Source organism: Gouania willdenowi, chromosome 1 (assembly GCF_900634775.1).
Source record: "Gouania willdenowi chromosome 1, fGouWil2.1, whole genome shotgun sequence".
NCBI lineage: Eukaryota > Metazoa > Chordata > Actinopteri > Blenniiformes > Gobiesocidae > Gouania > Gouania willdenowi.
Genome location: NC_041044.1, coordinates 25,731,758 through 25,755,128, shown reverse-complemented (window position 1 = coordinate 25,755,128; position 23,371 = coordinate 25,731,758). Strand labels below are relative to the sequence as shown.

Sequence of the window (23,371 nt, the reverse complement as noted above, 5' to 3'; positions counted from 1 at the left end):
AAAATAAAAACTTTTTCCATTTATTACTATAGCCTTAGCTCAGAAAAAAAAAATCCCAATTTTTTTTTTTAATTAAGCATGTAGATTCTTACACAACATCTCTAATAGATGTACTGTATGTGTTTATTTTAAATTGCATTCGTAAAACAAAATGACAAAATTGTACGTTTAAACTGAATTTGAATGTTTTGTTCCACCAATAATGTGTTCTTCTAAATTATAGCAGAATATTGTGCCATGGCTACAAAGTTTACACATATGTACAGTTGACACATGAAATTATAGTGTTGCACTGTTATTGGCTTGAGATAAATACAATTTAGGTCTGTTTGTCACCTTTGTCACCTGTGTTTCTACCAATGAGTCAGTTCTATCAGCGTTAACAATAACAGTGCATTCACACTTCCTGAATGCAGCTATGAAGCTAACTGTTCAAAAATCAAAACATGACGGAACAAATTCAGAAACATTTTGAATAAAGACAAAAACAGTCAAGAAAAGGTTGTAATTTATTAATATAGTCCCAAAGAAGCTCCATAATTTATGAGGAACATTTTTTTTTCCTGGTGCATGTTTTATTTTTTAAACAATCATTCAATGAGGAGAAAATAACAATATTAAAAGCCACAACTTTGTATTTCAGTTACAGACATTGTTCCTTAATGTTTTTGTTGTTGTCTAAAGTAAAGAGAAAGACAGAGGACAGATCACCCCCACTCTTTAAAAAAAACCAATAAAAAAAACAGACAGCTTTAAAAGTCATGGGCTTTTTTTTCTTGGTAGAACCCACATTGCTTTAGCAGAAGAATGAGCGCTTGTTGGAAACGCAGCATAATGTTGATACAATGTTAAGATTAGATAAAATATCAGATGAAGATGGAAGGTGAAAGGAATTCTGAGCCAAAAAAACACAAAAACAAAACCCAACCCTACATGGAACCCTGAACCCTAGAGTGTGACTCGTCCCTCCCACTTGTGCATAGATCATGATCCTTTAGAAAAACCATCTTTCATTCAAACCTGCCACTGAAAACCATCTGTTACATTGTTAAAAAAAAAAAAAAACTATGTCCGCCATCGCACGCCCATCACAGGAGCAGGCATGGTGGTGCACAGGAGAGATGTATACAACAACAACAACACAAAAGTCCTGCACAATGATCCTGAACTACAGGATGGAAACTTAAAGACAAAAGTTCAAAGCACACAAATGCATTTTCTGTCACTGTCGTTTTGACAAACCATTGATCGTTGTTCAAATGTAAAGCAATTTTTACCTAATTTTCACATGTAAAGCGCTCCACTTCTCTCCAAAGTTGATTCTCAGTCATTATTTGGTAAATATGCAACTTGCTACAAACATTTTCAGTTGTTTCGATGAAACAATGGTATATATTTTGTTAAAACTAATAGACTTCAGTGCTTGCTCGGCGTAGAATGGTTTTTTTTTTCACTTTTTTCCCCCACCACACAAACCGACAAATGATGGAGTTGGTATCTGGAACCCTGGCCTTCCTGAGACAAAATCCACATCTTTTTACGAGTGTGCAAGATAGTGAGCAAAACTGCAACGCAGTATTACAGGAAACATAAACATCACAACTGGTTACATACAAAGATAGTCTATCGACACTAAGAGCTAAAGCTGAAATATGACACAACACTGACCAATCCCAGAGTCCTGTAAGTAACATGTTTTCATTTTGCAAAGGTTTTTTTTTTTTACATCCACGTTGGATGGAAGATGAAAATTGTCCACTAGAAATATTGTTTGAATAACATTCCTGTTACAAACTCCTGTTTCCTTGAACTTTAGACATGAAATGCTTGTAAACAGGTGGCTTTTGCAAAACAACTGAAAAGATAGGCACCTCTGGAATGAGTCTTGTAACAAAGTCATCTCACACCTTTTCATCCCGTCTACATTTCTTCATTAAGTTTACTTAAGGATTACTAGTTCCTCTACAGCTAGCTATGGCCACAGTTCTTTAAAGTTCTTTTGTTTCTTCAACGTTTTACATTTTCAACTTTTTTTTTTTTTTTTTCCATTTTAAAACTTTTTTATAGGATTTTTTGTGTATAGTTGGAACAAAACAAAAACAAAAAAAATGGTGCAATACTCAATGATAACCCTTGTATTGGATTATTCCACAATAAAAGCCACTATAAGGTAGATAAACTTTTTACAGATAGAATAAAAATCAAAGTCCTTGAGTAAACATGTACACATGAATTGTCCCCTACAGCTCTCCGTACTTAAAGTCATTTACCTACAGTTAGCTGAGTGAGGGCCACAAGACACTCAGTGCAACGTTAAAAAAGAACAAAGTCTGTCAGAGGATTCAGACAGAACAACAAAAAGACAAAAATGACACTGAGTGGAACATAACAGCAGGCATATGCCCTGTATAGATACTTGAGCACACATTCATACAAACATAATGGTATAGCACACATTTAAGATGACTTTCTTTTTTCAAGGATTTTGTAGCTAAATGCAATTTCATTGGATAATCTCTAAAAGCCCCTAAGTGTACCCGTCAGATAGACAGAACAAAACCTACGCGTCTACTTCACATTATGTAATTGGTGCTCCATGATTCAAGTATTTCTGTAAAACATTTTTATTTTCTTGATATGTCTGTGTGTTTTTTTTTAATATACTGTTTGTAATCTACTGCGTAAAATATGCATCAAAACCAGGTGACACAGGTCCGGCTTTTTAGACAGGCTCGTCAACAAACAAATACAACCAAACGGCAGTACGACGACTCAGCGTACTGTCGCATGTCAACAAAAATCACAAAACGTGCATATCCAACACCACTGGAGAAAGACGCAGCTTTCGACCCATCAAGTATCACTTCACACCCAACCCCAAATTGATTTTTCTTCTGTATCGCTTATTTGCCGGGAAAATACATATTGCTGATTTTCAGTCGTGTTAACCCAAAACATGACACAAGGAGTCTAAGAGGTTACGATCCAAGAATTCTCAAGTGGCGATAGCACACACACCGTACACGCAGACATGCAGGAAGCAGACAGACAAAGGATGTCTCCTTCCTGCATGTTTGCGTCTGTACTTTAGACACAGACTGTTATTTGAACAGAGCTGTAGAGATGCTGGTGCAGCATGGGGAACCCCCCTTCACTGTCAGGCTCCTCCAGTTAGTACAGGATGCTTGGAGGTCCTCGGCTATTGGGTCTGTCTGAGCTCGAATCAAAGGCAGTTACAGAAACAGGCAATAGTGATTTTTGCTCATGTGCTGCAGGACTGCGAGTCCTGTAAGGTAGCCTTTTCCCATATATTTTTTTTTTTTTCTTTTTAGCTTTTTCAAGATTTTTTAAGACTTTGAACCTCTCTCCTTCTTGCTGATGCAGAGTGAGAGAGTGAGGCTTTTACAGTGAGCCCAAGCTTTCTGGGTCTGTGGAATTGTACAGTTCAGCCCGCCTGCTTTAAGCAGGACATGAACAGAAAAACAAGGTAAATACAGCATCCACAAAAAAAGGCACCCCGGCCATCGCTCTACTGTAGAAGCAGATGACTGGAGATGTTTCAGCAAAGAAGTGCAGAGCTTCAACACATTATAGTTTTTTTTTTCCCGTTTAGATTTTCTTTTTTTTTGTATTTTTATGTCAAAGTTCATAAAAAAAAGACATAAAAATGCAATTTTATTTTTGGTTTAAAAAAATATGTACCCGGGATTACCCATCATTAACTGTGCACTGTAGCAAACTGGAACTCTCCTCCCCCCACCACTGAGTTAAGATTTTCTTAGTCTGGGTTGTTACCCATAAAAGCATCGTTACAAAAAAAAAAAACAACCTTCAGTCATTTAAGGAGGTAATGCTGCCACCCTTTTGTCTGATTCCTCCTATCCTCCACTGCACCATCAGCAAAAGTGATCAATGCTCCTCCCAAACAGGAAACACAAGAGCTCTCTATGAAGATACAGTATGACATGGCAAATTTCTATTGGCACACTATGATGGCATCACTTATATGCATTAGTGTCCCTTCCAAGCTGTAATTATTGGCCACCTTTGTGTACAAGGAACCAAATCGGAGCCTTTCCTTGCTCCAACAAAGATACAATATTCGAGGCATGAGGTCTGTACGTGTTGGACTTTTTTAAAATCGACATTTTTGCTCTCACAGTAGAAAAGACAGATATGGAGAGCTGCATCTCGTGCTTGGTATCATCAACTCCCCAACCCTGAGATCAAGCTGGACATGAGTGTCTTCAGCGCAGAGAAAAAGGCCAACCTTTGATAAAACTGGACCATGTGACAGTGCTCGGGTGACTTAGCCTGACTTTACACGAAATGCAGCTAAGTTGAAGTTAGTGACTGGAGCTCAATGGGGGACAATCGTTGGGTTTGCCAAGCTCTGAGGTGTGTGGTGTGGTGTGTGTGTGTGTGTGTGTGAGAGAGAGAGACATATTGTGCAGACAAAAGGAAATAGTCATGTTTGGCATCAGCCTCTAAACTTTTGCATAGAAACAGATAGGAGAGCCTTTTGGTGCCTGGTAAAGGAAGGGCTACAAGGTGTGGTTGAGGTGGAGGAGGAGAGGTTATAGTGTAGCAGCGGGTCACAAAGGGAATAGGAGGGGAAAAGGGGGTGCGGCCTGTGTGCAGACAGACACTCGTATCCCTCAGAGACTTTAAAATAAACCAAAACACTACCTGGAAGTACTACAGAATACCATCAAACACAAGGCCATGATCAGTTCAAAACAAAAACATAATCAATAATCTGTAGCATTGATCCTCATTTGCATTCAATACACAGGACGATCATACAGAGGCACCTCTGACCAAAGTGTTTCTGCATATGGACAGTGAAGAGCTAGATCAGCAGCCACTACATCAGTGGACCACTGCACATAGACAAAATCAACAAGGAAACACACAGAGAAGGAAAACGAGTCAAATGGTCTTTTCCAAAATTACAAAGTCCACTGGTACAAATCCAGAAATATGACTATTACATTTTCCAGCTAAAGTGATCTTTGTGTCAAAAAACTGAGAGATGGTATGTGGGGGGTGGAGCTAGTGGTCATTAGGCACCAACCCCCATCCTACCCCGTTAGAGATGCCATGATTGGCCAATCACGGAGAGGCCTCTCAAATTGCTAGACTGAGGGAGGGTTGAGTTGAACCCAAGAGGAAGTGCTGAGCTGTGGGGCTGACAGCGAAGAGGCACTCAGTGGACACTCCCCCCACCCCCTACTCCGACTTGTCACAGACAGCTAACATTGCAAGTGCCTCCAAAAACAACAAGGCCAACGATTTTGGAGTAACAGTGGTAACAGTGTTTCACTTTGATATAAAGAAAAACAAGAAAAAGGGTAAAACGAGCCTGCAGATTTCCCAAACGTCCAATGGTACATTTCAGTTTTGTTTTCCCTTCATCCGGAGAAACGATGCCGGACACACGTCCAAAGAATAGATTACAGTACATAAAAGAGCAGGTTTTTTTTTTTTTTTTTTTTTTTGTCATTTTATCCATTTTTGGCTGCTCCTTCTTTTGATTTAGTGGATTGCAGTTAAAGTGATTTCCTCTTCATAAGTGCTATGATAAAACCCTTTGAAATCACAAAAGTCAGTCTCTTCAGTTTGTACAGTACCAAATGCAAGGAACACTCGTAGGTCTACTGCATTAGGAGAAACCCCTCTTATTTGGTATTGTGCCAGATACCCCGAACCGTCAATCCCGCAGTAGTTTGAGTCTGTTGGGCGTGGGCTGTGGCACGCAGAGAGGAAGTGTGCATTGTGCGTACCCCAGTGTCACTTAAGTACATGCCTTGCTGCATGCACAGTTCAATAAGTAGTTGATTCCTTTTTGCAGAGTTTTCCCAACAGTTTCAGGGGGACTAGTGGCCCGGAAAGAATCCAAAGTTCTTGAAAAGGGGTATGGTTTTCGAAGTTCCACTGTCTTTCGCTGAAATCAGCTTTAGTCCACAAAAAAAAAAAACTAAAACAGCTCTGGTGGACGGAGGAAATGTCTATGATGTATATTGCACTATGTAACCGTCACGTTTGTGTGTTTCTTTTTTCCTTCTGAAAAACTGGACCATGTAGGCCTGCTGGGCCTTCCAAACAAATGCGACCGTAGAACCAAAATGGACAGAGCACCGATCTGGAATTGGAACTGATTCCACCAGAAGTTCATAATAAAACATCGAAAATAAGGATCCACCAAAAAATAAAAAGTCTTCTTTTCCAGGTCAACAAAACATTTGGATTTAAATAATATTAAAAAGAAATACTTGTAACAGTTGCATCAATCCTATTGAGACTGATGAAGAGCAGATGATTGGTAGTGCCAGTCACGCAAGCCAGGCCCTTCTTACTGGCCCAGTGACCTCATCGGCCACCGTTTGTGTTCCCGTGTCGCTCGCTGGCTCAGAGAGGTAACACTGTGCAAGTTATCAGCTATTTCTTCCGGTAGCAAAACCAACTGAAGGCGGGCTTGGGAAGGACCTGGGCAAGAGAGCACCTAAGGCTATTTTCAGTGCTTCCAAACAAACAGTAACAGAAATAGTAAAGGTCTTTAAACAACATCATTGGCCATGGATATACTGGGAATGGTTGTTTCCAGTCTTATTTTGGGATGAATAGGTTTTTTTTCTCTCATCTTTTTTGAGAGATAAGGGGAAGTCTCAGACGGCAGCTTGATTGCTTCTCCTAAAACACTTTTACAAAGTTACGTATAGCTGTGAAAAACCAAAACAAAAAAAATAAAAAAAAGGTTTTTCTTTGTGTTGTCTTCAGAAACTCTTGCATGATGCATTTCAAAAACACTGAAAGTGAAAGAAATCCGGGGTTCATTCCCCCAAAAGCATGAACCAAATTAAGGACAGATGTGAAACAGAGGGATCTGGGGTCTGTAGTCCAGGGACCCCGGCTCTCGGAGTCACAATCACAGATCAAAACAGTCTTGAAAGTGATTATCACCACATGATTTGCTTGGGTTTTGCTAATGTTTGTACACATTTTTGAGGTATCGTCCTACATGGACTCCCCACTCAGCAGGTCTCCAGGCAGCAGGGTGTTAATGGGTGTGGGGCTTCCAATCACACGGGCGTCCTCTCCGCTGGGCGGCCCCCAGAGACTGGAGTATTGGGGTACTCCACCCCACAGCAGGTCGCCTCCGGTGGCCTTGCCACCCGCTTGCTGCCCCACTGCTCCACTGGCCAAGTGAGTGGGACTGTGCGCCCCCACCCATTCGGTTCTGATTGGTTCCTGGATTAGCCTGCCAGCTTGTGGTTGTTGCAGCCAGCGACTGGCCTTGTGCAAAGAAGCGGTTCACCTCCTCTTCGCCGGCAAACTCTGCCAGTATAGTAGTGTTTCCAAGCACACACCTGATGATAAAACAGAGAGGGCGGTTGGACAAAAGTCAGGGATTTTAATGTATGTATGTACAGTACACCCCCAGGTTTTTGCTGATCTGCCATGATTATGGGTGTTGCTCCAAGAGTAGTTAATACACGCCCAGTCACAGCAGCCCACCCCCCACTGTGCTGCACAGTTCCACACGGAGCTGTCAATCAATGCTCGATGAGGGCTGTGCGAGGTCGTCACTGATCAAATCTCAGCCAATTGTAAAATAAATTGCAATAGCCAGCGTTCAATCAATAGAGAGCATTCACTCTGACATTTCACAACTAAAAACACTACATTTAAATACTGTGAAGTGTGGGACAAGAATTAATAAACTAAATTACTTCATACCTATCATGTGTTCAGCAGGAAAAAGTGGGTTTAGGGTGGACTTACACTTAACTCCTCTTTTGGAGTTCTTTACGTATGGAATTTATTTGTTTCATTATATCTAACTTTGCCAAAAAAACTCCACATCATATTCTGCCACATTTGGCAAAGTAGGGCCAGACCTAATTATGCTTTCAGTTTCTATTACAACCTGTTTGCAATCTTGTAACAGTCTAAGAAAACATTAAAGATGGATTTGATTGGCTCAGTTCTTTACCACAGCTGACTAACAGCATGACTCCAAACAAAAGCCATAATGTGACTGTCCACCATTACATCACCGCCACCCCTCATTCAAAAAGTAAAACGCCACAAACAACAAATGCAGTTTCCCCCTCAAGTTCTTCTTTTTGCTCTCCACTAATGCTGCTTTACTTTGGCAAGAGAATCTAAAAGACATTTCCAAATTGACTCAAAAAAAAAAAAAAAAAAAAAAAAAAAAAAAGCACAACAATATATTGTGTTGTTTTTTGCACCTAATGTGGCTAAAGTATTTGCTTAAGCTTACATGTGCAAGGATTTCCTGGGCTTTGGCGGGCCTCGTCCTTGGAGCTGTAGCGAACCACAGCATTCCCCTGTGTCAGGTTGAGGTGGAATGTGATCAGAGGGCCGTGCTGCATGCACAGAGTTCGTAGGGTGGAGCCATCAATCTGTAAATAATGAAACAAAATCAAGGTTGAATTTGCAGTAACATATTTTTCATGAATAAACTTGCTTTATTTTAATTTGCAGCTCTACTTTAAGACACTGGTGTGTGGCAGGGTTGGAGTCGCTTAATTGATCATTACAATTATGGTATATTATCTAATTATAATCGTAATTTAAAAAAATCTATTGCTGTCGTAATCACACTTAGTTTGTAATTGAGTTTAGATAATTGACTTTGGAAATGCCATGAAAATTCTATAAAACTGTTGAACCATGTTACAGTTCTACACATATGGAGTTAACAATGATTAAAATATGTTTCATAACAAGCTTTCCCACATTATTGATGAGGAAGCCTCACAAGGTAACCAACAGAAATAAATTAGATGATAGATATTTGTTTTTAGTGTATTTTACAGCTGATTTAGGACCAGTTATCATGAGAGATGCTAACACAAGAGGAAGGTTTACTTTTATTAGGTTATTTATTTCAGACTCAGTAACTGTGATTAATTGTAATTTAACTTTAGTAAGTGAGAACGTAATCGTAATTTACTTTTTGAGGATAACAAATAATTGTAATCAGAGAAAATTCTGGTGACTGTAATCCTAATTGAATTGAATGAAACATGGGTAATTGAAAACGTAATTGTAGCTGAAAAATTGAATGGACCTTGGTGTGTGGATTAGAGCACTGACCTGTGGGGTGAGATTTCGCAGCACCAGCCAGCTGCTGGTTCTGTTTGAACTTTCCGGACTCCATGTGGTTCCCTCTGCAACAGAGATTTAAAAACAGAAAAATGCCAGATTGTTTCAAATTAAAATTTGTCATTAAGTCACCACTTTCCATTTTAGTACAGTTACAAATGATTTCATTCATGCATTGAGGTCTCCTCTCTTTAAAAAATAGAACTAAAGGAGATTGCGTCTGTATAGTTCAAACATTTTATTTTTTTATTATTTGAGAGTTGTTTTTCACCCTCTGCTTAGATACGTGACTATAGAGCCTTGAGTTTGATGTTGTGTAACAGAAGACAAACAAAACACTTAACTGATTTTTTTTTTTAACACAACATATTTCCCCTCTTCACCACAGAGCCTTCTATTCTCTACTAAATGAATGTGGAAACAGTCAACACTTCCTGCAGTGGCGTTTAACCTCAAACTGCAAATATGCCGCACCAAGAATGAACAATATCACACCTTTTCCTTCTGCTGATATCTGTGCTTTCACTAGCTGTAAACAAACTTGATTCATACTCAAAGAAAATTATGAACCATATGTCAGCATCTCTCCTATTACAAAATGTACAATAAAATGTAACTTCATTGAGATTTACTGATATGGTGGTTACAAATAAAAAGAACCCAACCACTAGGACACAACATAAAATAACATCCACATACAGTTGATATACAACTCCTGCAAGCAATCAATAAGCAATCATGGAGAGAGATTTGGATCAAAAGCAAACTAAAATGTGAATTGGAAAACTCACCAGAGGAGTATGACCCGCTCCAGCCTTGAGAGAGTCCCAGTGAGTTGCCACTCCAGGTGGAGGAGTGTTTGTTGTTGGTGAGGCCTGGGGGGGGGTCGGGATGGGGCCGCTGAGCTGCGCGACCCCTGAGGAATTTTCCACAGCTCGTGAGATAGAGAAGCTTCTCTCTGTGAGATGGGCCCTGTGGACCAGGTGGACTTCATATCAGACAGTTTACCTTTGTGGAGGAAAGCATAGGAAGAAAACAAACTGTGAGGCTGGGATACTTCAACCAAAGTTAGGGATTTGCTTCTAATCGTACCTCCATTCCTGTCACGCAGCAAGTATCGGTTGACATCATGAATGTTAGTGTTGATGGTGGGACCGCTGGGGACACTCCCCGGGGTCACATTAGGGTCATTCTCAGGGTCGATGTTCTGAAGGCCCTTCCATGGAACCCCAGGGCAGAACTCTAATGAGGCAAATAGGGACATTTAATAAAAGGAACTTCCAATGTGTCCATCTTTCACAGAACTGTCCCAAAACACTCATTTCTAAAGAGATAAACTGGCTGCAGAATAATAATCTCTCTGGATCACAATTATTTTACCTAAGCATATTTTCAAAGTTCATGTTAAAAAATGAAGGTGTACCCCCAGTTGAATTGTAAATGTTATATCTATACATTTACAATACATACAATAGTATAGATCGTATGGATAGTTATATTGTCAAATGTTAAATGTATGTAGTTTGCATTTACTAAGGTGTATGTTTTAGTTTATATGTACATGGAGACCTAACAGATCTGAGAACCAATCCTGGTCACAAGCAAATATAATTCAATACAAAAGTTGCAAGAAAGGCCTTGCTGAGCATTGAGTGTGAAAAATAGAAAAATGTTAGAACTTATTATTATTGTTCTAAAATATGTTTAGAACAATATGTTAAAAAAAAGTGAGTTTTGAATAAGAATAATCACAATTTTTTACCTTTTTCAATAAAGATTAATATTGTTTCATTTAAATGATGTTGCGATACAGGGACCCTAAAAAATGTTCTCTCTTCAAAGGAGGGTGCATCAGAAAAAGTTTGGGAACCACTGGATTAGATAATCCATCCAAAACAACCACAGTGAACTTTTCCTATGTAGCTTTAACTGAGTAAATACAATCCAATTTTAACCAAATAGAAGTTTGATGAGCACTTCTATTATCTTTGACACAACATCCTCACCTGGTGGCCAGTTAATGTTGGTTCCATTGGAGAGCTTTTCATTGGGGCTCTTGCCCTGGCCCCAGCTGTCCTGGGTTACCAAGGGGTTGCTGGAGGACTCAGAGCTGGAGATTAGATTGTATGGACTGTAGGAATCCTCCATCTGGGAGGGCTTCCCAGAGGCAACCAGGGAAGAGGCAGCAGATATGGCACCTGAAATGAGGACACAAACATAAAACATTAAATGTTTTACATTTAAAACAATATTTCAAGGCCACATTGGAGCGTGTTTTAAATGTTGAGCCGAGATGACCCAGAGACAGGCCATTTGAATCTAAGGAATGTCTTCAGACACGCTGATAATAAGTCATTGTTGGATTGCAGCCCTTGAGGACAGGCATTGTTAACATATGACTTGCTTCTGTTATGCAGGGTGGGGCATTAACAGTCTGAAGTTGCCTTAATATTACATAAGTTATTATATTTTCTTTCTTTTGAGCTTAACAAAAGCAATGAATCAGGCAATTATATAAACACATTCAAGAGTGAATTAATTTCTGTTTGTGCATTTCTCCTGATATTCATGGTAATCCAATGTGTGTGTTTATAAAAACAGCCACATTGTAAGGCCTTGGCTTCCTGTTTAGTTTATGGTTGTAATTTTACAGTTAAGGAAAATAGACATACAAGTAGAACAAATCATTAAAGCCCAAATATTTCAGACCAGGATTGCATCTTTTTTACAATTATCTGTTTCAACTGATGAAATGTGCATGATGAAAACCATCTAGAATCTCTAGACGTCCATGTGTGTGCTTTCTCTAACAATCGTCAGACTCAACTTTGAGTTTGTATTGCGTACCGTGCTTGTTGAGGTTGTTCTCCACATTTGAGGAGTTGCCAGTGAGGCTGTCCATTGAGTTTGTGTGTGTCCATTGGGACAGACGGGATTGGGGCTGATGCGGCTCCTTCAGGGACAGACCCCCAACCTCCATGCAGTTTACATTCATGTTTGGGTTCAGTCCAGCTGCACAGTAAAGAACACAAATTAGAACATTTATAACTTTAGCAACACTAGGGTTTGCAAGAGGAGTTAAATACAGGACTGATACTTCAATGTCTGTATCGTTTAGAATACAGTTGAGACAATATTAGGTCCGAGCACGGAATATGATCAAAAGATACTTTGTGACCTTATGTGAACCCCATCCCAGACTTACACAGAGGGTAGGTGCCATAGGCATTGGGTGATGATAGTGGCTCTTTGGTGTGCAGAGTGTCAGAGAGGCCTGGAGCCTGGTGTGGGCCACTGAAAGGGTCCAGGGTTGATTTGCCAGAGCCAAGACCTCCAGATGGGCCACCAGGAGGATGAAGACCAGCAGAAGAGGACGATGAATGAGAGGGTAGTTGTTGCTGCTGCTTCATCAACAGCGCCTGGTACAGCTGACGCTGGTGCTGCTGGATCTGCTGCTGCATGTTGGTGATTGTACGTGCAACCTGAAACAGTCAGGACAATTGGTTTTAAAGATGAAAAACAGGCAAATAAAGACAGCAACACATCATTTAAATTGTGTTAGCTCAGTGTTAGCTGAATCAACACTGACTTGCTTTTGTAAATGGTTTAAAAAAAGAAGGTAAATACAAATAAATAAAACATTAAAATGGAATTTGAGATTAGGATAAAGGTGTAAACAAACATGACATGAAGTTAAAATAACTCTTCTGATTCCTGAACAATGTAAAGAGACTAATATAGAATTGAATATAATAAATAACACTTAATATAATAGCCTCAGAACACAAGGATACACAGTCTCCAAAAGGTATAACCGATAGGAAGAAAATCACTATAGTCCAACACTGACATCTAAATTTCAGTTTTTTTTCTTCTTACAAGTTGATGAATCAGCACTCACCATGGATTCTAAACAAATAAAAAAAGAGTCCCTTATAACCGTTTAGAGACTAAAATGGGGCATTTGTTCACTCACTTGCTGCTCTTGTTGTCTAATGGGGCCAGAGACATTGCGCTGCGCCTGCATCATCTGCTGCTGGATTTGTAAACGCTGGTACGCCTGAAACAAGCAAACAAACACAATGACGACAAAACACACACAAAGGACCCAAGTAGTAGTATTGTTTTGATGCTTGACACTTTACATACGCTGTAATTGGATGTTTATCAATTCAATTCAACTTTAATTGTTTAGCGCAATTTACAACAATGTCATCTCAATGCGCTTATCAAAATATAAAATTCATAATAAGAAAGAGAAAACCCAACAAGATCAGTCAAACACCACTGTTTAACTCAATAACTGAAACCACTCTGATATTTCCCCACATCCATATTCCTTCATTTGTCATTTGCACATTTGGTGTATCGTTTGTTTTGTTTTAGTGTTAATTTAGGTCTGTCTCACAGTCGTATATTTGCACTACTATTATCCTATGTTGGTTTTTAGTTTGTTCTTAATGTGTGCTATTCTATTGTTGCTGCAACGTGTGAATTTCCCCTCTGGGCAAATTTATAAAGGTCTATTCTATTCTCTGTGGTTTTTATTCACCAGAACTCAAACTAAAACCGCAGATGTTTGAGGGGCCATGCAATTATTCTGTCTCATGCACCTCATCACAGACATTGCCTCACCATTTGCAATTGCTGTAGTTGGTACAGGAGGGTCATTTGTTGAGGGTTTATTGGTGAGGTTAAAAGTGCAGGGTTCAGACCAATGTTTTTTGCTGCAAACTGCAATAGCTGTGCTTGGACCTGCAGGGAAAAGAAAGATGGGAAGCAGCAAAGGGGAGATGACGAGTTAGTCACTGCAAATTACAACAGCTGCACACACAAGCCCCTTCTAGCGAAATAAAATTATTAACTGCCAGGATAATCAAAATGCAGAAAAAAAAAAATGGCATGCCAAGAGCCAAGTGTATGTCAAGCTTATCCTAGGAAATTGTGAATAGATTGTTATGAATTCCAAAATGATCAAGATCAAAGTCATGAAAAATAGTATGACTCATTGAATAATAAAAAAAGGACAAAAACAAGTGTTTAGAGGTATAGTAGCTTAGTTACTGAACTTTAAAAACTAAACCTGACACAACCTGGATGACTGAGAACAATCACAGACACAAAAGATTTCTAAACTTAGTTACTAATCTCCAGTCATCAAACATCAAATTATCAACTCTTTGTATTAAAACTCTACATCCAAACTAAGTTCTTCTCACACGAGTTGTTCTACCTGAGGGGAGAGAAACGGAGGCACTTGAGCACGTAGACTAGGCTGGGATGAGCTGAGTGGTGGCACTGGTGGCTGTGCAGACTGCTGCTGCTGCATGAGCCGTGTTTGTGCTGCTCCACTGCCACCAAACATTCCACTGGGTATCTACCAACACATTAGAGGGACAAAATTATTCATTCATTATTCAAACAAAATGAGGATAAAAGGAAAGTGATAAGGAAAAAAATGTGTTCATAATTGAAAATAACAGTTCATGGCTGATAATAATCCACATTTAGTAGCAGTCTAGTTAATGCTTTTGTTTAGTTAATCTAAGCAGTGTCCTGATTTTAAAATTGGAAACTTGTACTTAGTCAGCAAAGTAATAATTGGTGTTCAATTTTTAAGTGATGCCAAAACAATATGCTTCGTTAAAGCAAATGCTTTTTTATCTTTAAAACTATGACAGTGGAAATGTTTACTAACTCAAAAAAGAAAAGGTCTGCTGTAAGCAGAGCCTTTGTTTGCCTTTCAAGGACATTCTGTAGTTTTTCTAGGCCACGGCTGCCTCTAGGGTTGGAGTTTGATGAAGCATAACTATCTGATTTCAATGGGCACTCCAGGCAAGGTCAAAAACATGCAAGTGAGCAACAGAAAAGGGTTTGGCAAAGCATTGTGAGCAAAATGCGACCAAACTGAATTCATTTTTTCTTTTAACTTCTTCATTAGCTCTTTATCAATGATGGGCTGCACAATGGAAACAATGGCTTTAGAGTGGTATCGAATACAGCCCCAAAAGCAGTTCTTTACAGGTTTATGCTCATCATTGATCATGTGATTAGAATTAAAGCTGTACATTGTTCACTTTATTGTTGGACTATCTTTTTAAATTAATAAACTAAAAATGAACTGAGGAAAAAACGATAAACTCTGCATTACCTGTCTGTTGTTCAAGTTTTGCATGGCCAGCCCCGGGTTGCCCTGTCCTAGACCCTGCCCAGGAAGGCTACTGTTGGCTAGGGGGAAGCTTCAGGCTGGGGAAGGCAGAAATGGTGAAGGGGAAGTGTCATCAGACAGGACACCATCCTGAAAAGTGAAAACAAACATTATTTTATATGTAAAAAAATACTAATAATTATAGTGGGAACATAATCATGAAATATACAGCAGCTTTCACAGCACCATCCTGAAACACACTCCTACTTTGAAAATGACAATGTCTTGTCGCACAATAGGAAAAAAACAAGCAGTTTTTTCTGTCTTCTGAAATTTAATTTTTTATGTTTAGAAACAGAAAATCAACCATTTTTTACATTTTGTTTATCATTTTTTGACATTTATAAAGAAAAATGCCCTGAATTTCAATCCTAATTTAAAAAAAAAATCAAAAAAGCGCAAATTTTAGTTTTTTAATATGCTTGTCAGAAAGGAAATTCCAATGACCAAAACATACACTGGCCATAATTACAGCATGTTCTTTACCTTCTCAAGAAAGGCGTTGCGTTCCGAGAGGTCTTTGGAGACAGTGGACGGCCGACACACAAGAGTCTTGTTATAGCCGTTGCTGTAATCAGACATGCCCAAACTGCGCTTATCCAGGTCAGTCTTTCTTCTCCAACAGGGCACCTGGAGGTAAATAGGATGATCGTTGATAAAAACTCATTTCTAATACCCTACATCTACCATTTTTAAAGAAGTGTTGCTTTGTTGACCCATTCTTAATCCGGTTTTACGTGGGAAACAATAAAGGCTATCAAATTTAAAGGGATTTCACTGAAAGGGGACATATCATGGTTTTAAATCCTTCCTTTTTACATATAAATCATACAGTTATGGTCTATATAAAGCGGAACTGCAATGCTTGGGTCTAAATTCCTCATTATTATAGCTCCACAGGCCCCTTTTCTACCCCTTTTCTGATGTGCTTCTGAGAGCAACTCGTTTTGGTGCGGTCTCTTTAAATGCAAATGAGACACTCCATACCCCGCCCCCTCTTCAGGTGACACTCGGTTCAACTCCACCCTGCTCGGCCATTTTTGTAGTTTGATAGAAGAGATACGGCTATGTAGCGGCGCATAAACTTTTTATTCAGAGGTTATTTACAAAATGTCAACAACGGAAGACTTGTCCATCCAGCCTTACATGTTCGAGCCAGAGTCGGACCCAGCGGAGCGAGATGAAAATGAAGATGATGAACCTGCAGAACCCTAACAAGTGAGCAAACACAAGCACCGAGCTAACGCTAGCGCCAAGCTAAAGTCACGAAATGCATTTTAATACAGTCTTTTCAAAGACAAAAACGGCAAAATGAAATGACTAATGAAAACTTTAGACTTAAATTAAATCACGTAGGCCATATCATCAAGGATCTAAAACGAGCACACAGCGCTAACATATGAAGTCTGAAAACGGTGCAACTGCTAATGCTAACAAAACAATGACAGGGACGTCTTATCACACTTTTTAGCGTTATTTACAGCTTACCGAAGTGCTCTGTTCGTCGTCTCCAAAGATAGAAGGAATTGACCCCTCAATCAGACAAAGTCTTTCGGCAAATCCTTCTTTATACTGGCGGAGGTTGCAGAAGCAGTCATCCTTGAAGTGCTTCCCGCACACAAAAATGACCTTACCCACAGATGTGGGTACATTTCCGTGAAAAATAAAACTCAACCAGGCACTTCGAAAAGGTTCTGATGCTGGGAGACGGTGTAATGAAGCGTTTGGGTTACTACATCCAACAACCGAACATTTTGACTTATCCTCTCGTAACTTCGGCATCCTTGAGCTTGGACTAAAAAATATAAGCGAGAAATAAAAATGGCGGATTGCTCGAAGTGTTGGACCTGGAGTTGATGTACTAATTTGGCAGTTCTGCTGCAAATACTGTGATGCAATAGTTCAAAAAACGTAATAGAGAATAGAAAAATCGAAACAGATTGAAAAATATGAGCAAAACAGAATATAAAGATATCTACGGAGCACCTGAAGAGACTAATTAGATTTTTTCTGTACTTCTAAGCACTCTAAATATACAACAAAATGCATTTAAGGGCTAAAAAAGTGGATTTAGCATGATATGTCACTTTTAAATCAAAATACACAACAACAACACATATAAGACAAGCAGAACTTACTCATTGCCTGATCCAGGTTCATGTTGTTGCTCTTTAATGCTTCCTCAGCAGGATCCCTCTGCAACACATAGGCACCATAAAAAATAAGTCACAGAATATCACAGAAATTAAAAAAATAAATATCCAGATTGTGCCCGTACTGGAAAGCCCATGTCAGTGAGCTGTTTGATGAGACGATTCATAATCCATCCTTCATCTGGCTTGATGTTCATCTTCCCCTGGAAAAAAAATTTGAATTTTTTTTTAATCATTACATTATTGCTTAACGTTCAACCAATAGCGGAATTAAAAACCAAGAGTATGCTCTGACCTTGCTCTGGAGCTTCTTGGAACCATTGCCCCAAGAGTTACATGATGAGGTGCTTTCCTGGGAGGTGGGGCTGTTCCAAACATCGCCATCCTCAGCATCCCATTGGGCAGTAGACGTACTCATCTCCTCTCCCCCACTGCCCCAGCCTTCTTGCATAGGTTTGGGGCCTGAGACAAAAAGCAAATACAAAAAAGTTTGAATTTAAAAATGTGATACACAGAAGCCTTGAGCTTAGCTGCAATCATTTATCAACCTGACCACTTGAGGTCACTGCTGCTTTTTTGCAGTCCTCAGTTTTTCTCCCTCCAAATCCAGTTAACATTTTGAGCATTAGCAATCAACAGAGCTAATACCAGAACCGAGTGAAGCGTAAAATGGCCATACTCTCAGCAACGCTAGAATAACAATGAAAATAATCTCCACAAAAACTCTAAAATAATCAAAATTGTGAGTTAAGACTGCATTGCATGAACTCTCGTCAATCTATTGAAAAACTGAACATAGGAGTATGACATTTGAAATATTCAAGGTAGCAGTTGACATCTTCCGTGTAGTACCCCCGGTTAAAAACAGCTAATGATTCAAGGCATTGATTGTAAAACACTGGTCTTTAGTGAAAGCTAGTAACTAGTATGTACCAGCAATACTGGTTCTGAATCCTGTGCCTTTTTTAACCTGAATGTTACCTGGCTTGCAAGGTGTAGAACCCTGGGGTCCATTGGCCCTTCCATAGGGCCCAGAGGGCTCATTACCGCCATCTCCCCATCCTCCTACCCCACAAGGAGGCTTTCCCCAAGCAGAAGTGCCATTGTCCACTGCTGATGTTGGGGCTGCTGGTTCTCCCCAAGCAGCCTCTGACTTGGGCTGGACAGTGGGAAGTTCTCCCCAGCCTGGAATAATAAGTAAAGGAGACAATAAAAATAGTGTGGCATTTAAGGTGTCTATCACAACCAGGTTTAGTAAAATCAATATACTGTACAAGAAGAGACACTAGAATTTTTCAAAAAATGGGTCAGTAAGATGGACTAAGAAGTACAGTATCTGCTATTGTTTATGCATGTGACCTTTAAACACAGACATAAAAAAGATATATGTTGAAAAATTATAACATATTCAAAATTAAATATTGGTTTTGTTTTCATTTATGCATCAAACTAAACCAAGAAATGTATTTTTTTTAATAAATAAAAAACATTTATTTAAAAAAATAATAAATAAATAAATAAATAAATAAATAAAAATCATTCTGTGGAGATTACCAAAAATGTGAGCCTTAAAAACATGAAACACAAAAACCTTGAATTATATATTTAGTTTTGTTATACATTAACAAAAACATTTAAAAGATGTTTTAAATACCTGGGTTGGCAAGATGAGCTCTGCCCTGAGATCCTGCACCAGGATGGGAAGCAACATTGTTGGGTGACCCATTGTTGTTTCCATGATGTTGCAAGTGATTGGGGGCCTGACTTGGATGGGGATGGTGGTGTATGTGATGAGAATTGTGGTGATTGTTGCTTGGGCCAATAGGCTGATGATTGTTGTTTGGAATAATCATTCCACCATTCTTACTTGGGGGTGGACCATTGCTTCCCTGGTTACCACTTTGATTATTACGATCCCACAAGTTCACCGTTTTCTTGTATGCACCGGGATCACCCCAGGTTGATGTTCCATCATCGATCTCCATCTTCCTGCGAATGGAGGGAGGAGAAGGCTCTTCCCAGCCAGTAGACTCCATGCTCTGATCCTGTTTGGTGATATTTCCCCAGCCACTGTTGCTCTGCTTCACAGAACCAGGACCACTCCAAGAACCAATGCTACCTCCACCACCACTGCCTGTGCTGCTGCTGCTGCTGCTTTCCTGGGTCTTAGAGGAACTCCAGCCTCCCTGTACAGGTCCATTTGTACGGGAATTATCTCCCCAGCTGTTGTTACTGACAGCAGGAGAAGTCTTGCCCCATCCTCCTCCTCTATTTGATCCTCTTGGGCTTTCTTTCCAGCCACTGTTTCTGCCATTGCATTCTTCTCCTTCCCACATACTGCTATTGGATTCAATATTTTTTATGTCAGGCTCTGCCCAGTCTCTGCAGCTAGTGCCATTGGAACCTCCATTACCATTGCCCCAGCCATGAGAACTTTTGGGACCCTCTCCCCAGCTAGTAGGCTGACTTTTAGGCTTTTCATCTTCCCATTTGGGCGACTTGTCCTCAGAACACCAAGATGGTGTACCCAGATTTTTAGGCCCATTGGTAGGTAAAGGATCTCCCCAACCACTGGCAGTGCCAGTAGTTGCTTTGCTGATTGGCTGTGAGGTATCGTCCCAACTTGATCTTGTCTGAATTGGCTGAGGGGGTGGCCCTTTCCAGCCAGAAGGTGATGACCCTTCATTGTCATTTTGTCCTCTTGGCCTCTGGCTAGATGCAATATTAGGGTTTAGAGTGCTTCCATTAGTAGATGACGGTCCATCATTGGAACTGGAGCCTCCCATCATATCAGAACTGCTACTACTTTTTCCATCATCAGAGTTGGCTTCTTCCATCTCCCATACAGTGTGCTGTCGAATAGGGGTCTGTCCCCAACCGGTGTTGCTCAGCACTCTGGGATCAAGGTCCTCCCGAGGTAGCAGAGGGGTACACTCCATGCTAGAGGATCGGTCTCTCCGATGAGATCGACCTTCACTACTATCTCCACTACCTTCACTTGCTGGAGCTGTTCCAGGCTGCTGACCCCATGAGCAAAGTTGCTGCTCTTGACCCGAGCCAGAACTCCCAGCATCAATTGAGTCCCATCCCTTGGAGGCTTCTCCTGCACCAGTGGATTTACCCCAGTCACCCCAGCCACCACTTCCACTACTGCCACCGCCGCTGCTTTGGCGACCCCAAGCAGAAAGACCTCCAGATGGAGATGAGTCCCAACCTGATTCCTTAGGGAAGTCTGCTGCCTTTGTATCACCACTACCCCACACAGAGCTGCCTGTTGTGTCTCCATTGAGCTGAGATGATTCTGTGGGTGACTGGCCTCCCCAGCCAGTTAAACCATGGATAGGACTCATGGGCTCCTGAACTTGTTGCTGCTGTTTAATGTGATTTGCTCCATCAGGGTTACAGTTGACAGGCTCCATATTGAAGGACAAATTTGTGTTGGTTACAGGGCGTTCAGTTTCATTAGCACTCATAATGCCACCCCAATTGCCACCACCATTATCAGCACCAACTAAGCAATTACTTCCAATGTTTCCATTGCCATTGATATTGGGTGGGAGTGATGAAGAATTACACATCCCACTGGAGCCAATGCCAACACCTCCTCCACCCTCATGGCCCAGAACAGGCCAGGCTGAAGGATTAGCATTGGGGTTGAGGTTCAAGTTAAAATTGGGTGAGCCCCAATTATTTTGTGCGCCTCCACGGCCACCATTCATGCCATCTTGTTTTCCATCAGAGCCCCAGCCTCTATGGCCACCTATAGCACTTGTTGACCCGGGTCCTGTCATGTTATTGTTAGCTTTGAGAGATGGGTAGTGGGCCTGCTGGCCAGCAGCACCTGTGGCCATACTCAGAACACTACACTCACTGTCAGTAGTGGCAACACGGGTGTCTTGGTTAAAGCTAGCCGAGCCCAAGGGGCATTCTGAAGTTGCAGGGTAGTTGGGGTCACTAGTATTGCTGATGGAGGACCAAGCTTCAGTGCTACTTTTGTCAAAAATCACTTTGTCCCAGTTGTTGGTACTGGAGGATCTGTCAACTGATACAGACAGGCCCCAATGCGAGGTCTCATACTGGGCACCAGGTCCACCCTGATCGGATAATTCTATACAAGAAAGGAGAGAGAGAGAAGAGAGAGCAGAAGTTTATGACAAATGGTAGACAAGGGTAAAGATCAGTCACAAAAAACAGGAATGAGTAAGGAACTATAGGAGAAGGCAGTGAGCAGGAAAGCAAACACTAATAATTAACTCTAAAATGAAAAAAAGAAAACAAAAAAAGTATAAAACAGTCTACCTTCCTTGCTAATTGATCGTCCCTAAGTTATCTTACTTCCTACATCCATTGTTAACCTCCACATTGCCATATCCTTTACTTATTTTTTTTTTTACATTTTCTTTTTTTTTAGATTCTCATCCTTCACTTAGAAATTTCCCCTTTTACTTTGTCAACTACTAAAACACCATGCAGTGAGAGGCCCATCCATCTCCACTGAGGCTTCACTGGCTGGGGTAGTGGAGAGAAGCTCAAATGGAACGTGCTCATTTATTGGAATGAAACCAAGACTGCTCCTCATCCATCACTTCTTATGCTCCAAGTGGCCTACACCTCATTGGACTGACTAACACTGAATTTAGAACTGAATGTAGAGAACAATTCTTGATTATAAATATTGAATTGTAATTTGGTCACTACAATTTGCATTTAAATTAAGCTTTCCGAAAATAGTTTGACATATTCTACAAAGCTAAATGTTGCCGTTTAAAACTATTTTTTAAAACTACTCGCAATTTTGCATTGTATAGTACACGTGACATTTCATTAACCACCAAAAGTCTGATTAAATAGAGAGCTAATAATAGGCTAGAATAGTCGAACCAGTAATAGGGCAATCTATCAGTTGAAGGCAGCTAATCAATGATCTTATTAATGCTAGTGGGTGAGGACTGGGTTGTTATTGATCCAGCATGCAAACAGCCTTACCGCTAGACCAACCAAAAGCAAAAGGATAAAAAGCCAATAAAAGCCACAGCAATGAACATTAGCAGCACAAAGACTGACCAAGCTATAAATTGTTTGTGAAAAAGAAGGATTATTGTATCTTCAAGAGTTATGTGAACAGAAACTTGCAGAGGTTTGACTTTTTTTTTTTTTTTTTTACAAAATGCTCAATAAACTGAATTAATTCTTAAAGATACTAATGTTGCATGAGAATGCGGACAAGAGTCAGAAACAAACAGAAGTCACATTAAAATAAATCACAAGTCAAATTAACTGTTAGATCTGATAAGCTTTCAAAAAGTTGTTCATTACTGCTGTGATAATTTAGATGTATTACATTTTATTGCTCTAAATAGTGGTTTAAAGCTATTAACTACAAATATCTACTTGTCAGAAACTTAAGGTGAGAATGCATGTACAAATACGCATGTGATGTGTGGCTTTTTTATACTGTGTAGCACACTACAGAGGCTCTAAATTAAATCTTTGCTTCTGTTCTGCACACTTATCTCCACTCCCCAGGCTGCCTTATCACACTAGGTTGTGAGAATGATGGCACATTTTAACACACAGTTCAATACAGAAAAAAATACTGGAGTATCACTGCAAATAGGATCCATGACATCTAATAAAACAGTTTTCTTTTAAAGTTAAAGAATGATCAAACTTTTAGGAAAGTGAGATAAAAATCACTAATTTACTAAGCCTTTTTCATGACAAAACCCCTAATCTTTCAATCAAGGCAAAGCCAAGTTATAATCAAGCCATGTCTGCTTTTCAAATGTTGCTTAAATACAACAAGGAAGTTGACGAGGACCAAACTGTGCATACATTTTAAGACAACTGTTTAATAGAGAAATTATATTTTAAG

General features: G+C 39.9%; 1 protein-coding gene across 1 annotated transcript in view; it reads right to left on the bottom strand.

Annotated features, from left to right (window-relative positions):
- Positions 1 to 491: 491 nt before the first annotated feature.
- The window catches only part of tnrc6c2 (trinucleotide repeat containing adaptor 6C2), a 45,416-nt gene continuing 22,536 nt past the window's right edge, over positions 492 to 23,371 (bottom strand). Inside the window, 21 exon segments of the mRNA XM_028456758.1 lie at positions 492 to 7,180; positions 7,182 to 7,370; positions 8,288 to 8,313; positions 8,316 to 8,429; positions 9,127 to 9,200; positions 9,927 to 10,020; positions 10,022 to 10,143; positions 10,228 to 10,377; positions 11,142 to 11,333; positions 11,983 to 12,147; positions 12,341 to 12,617; positions 13,112 to 13,195; positions 13,771 to 13,890; positions 14,369 to 14,512; positions 15,287 to 15,433; positions 15,830 to 15,959; positions 17,469 to 17,539; positions 17,622 to 17,699; positions 17,792 to 17,958; positions 18,478 to 18,681; positions 19,151 to 21,604. Of these exon segments, the coding sequence (XP_028312559.1) occupies positions 7,018 to 7,180; positions 7,182 to 7,370; positions 8,288 to 8,313; positions 8,316 to 8,429; positions 9,127 to 9,200; positions 9,927 to 10,020; positions 10,022 to 10,143; positions 10,228 to 10,377; positions 11,142 to 11,333; positions 11,983 to 12,147; positions 12,341 to 12,617; positions 13,112 to 13,195; positions 13,771 to 13,890; positions 14,369 to 14,512; positions 15,287 to 15,433; positions 15,830 to 15,959; positions 17,469 to 17,539; positions 17,622 to 17,699; positions 17,792 to 17,958; positions 18,478 to 18,681; positions 19,151 to 21,604 (5,165 nt within the window). The 3' untranslated portion in view covers positions 492 to 7,017.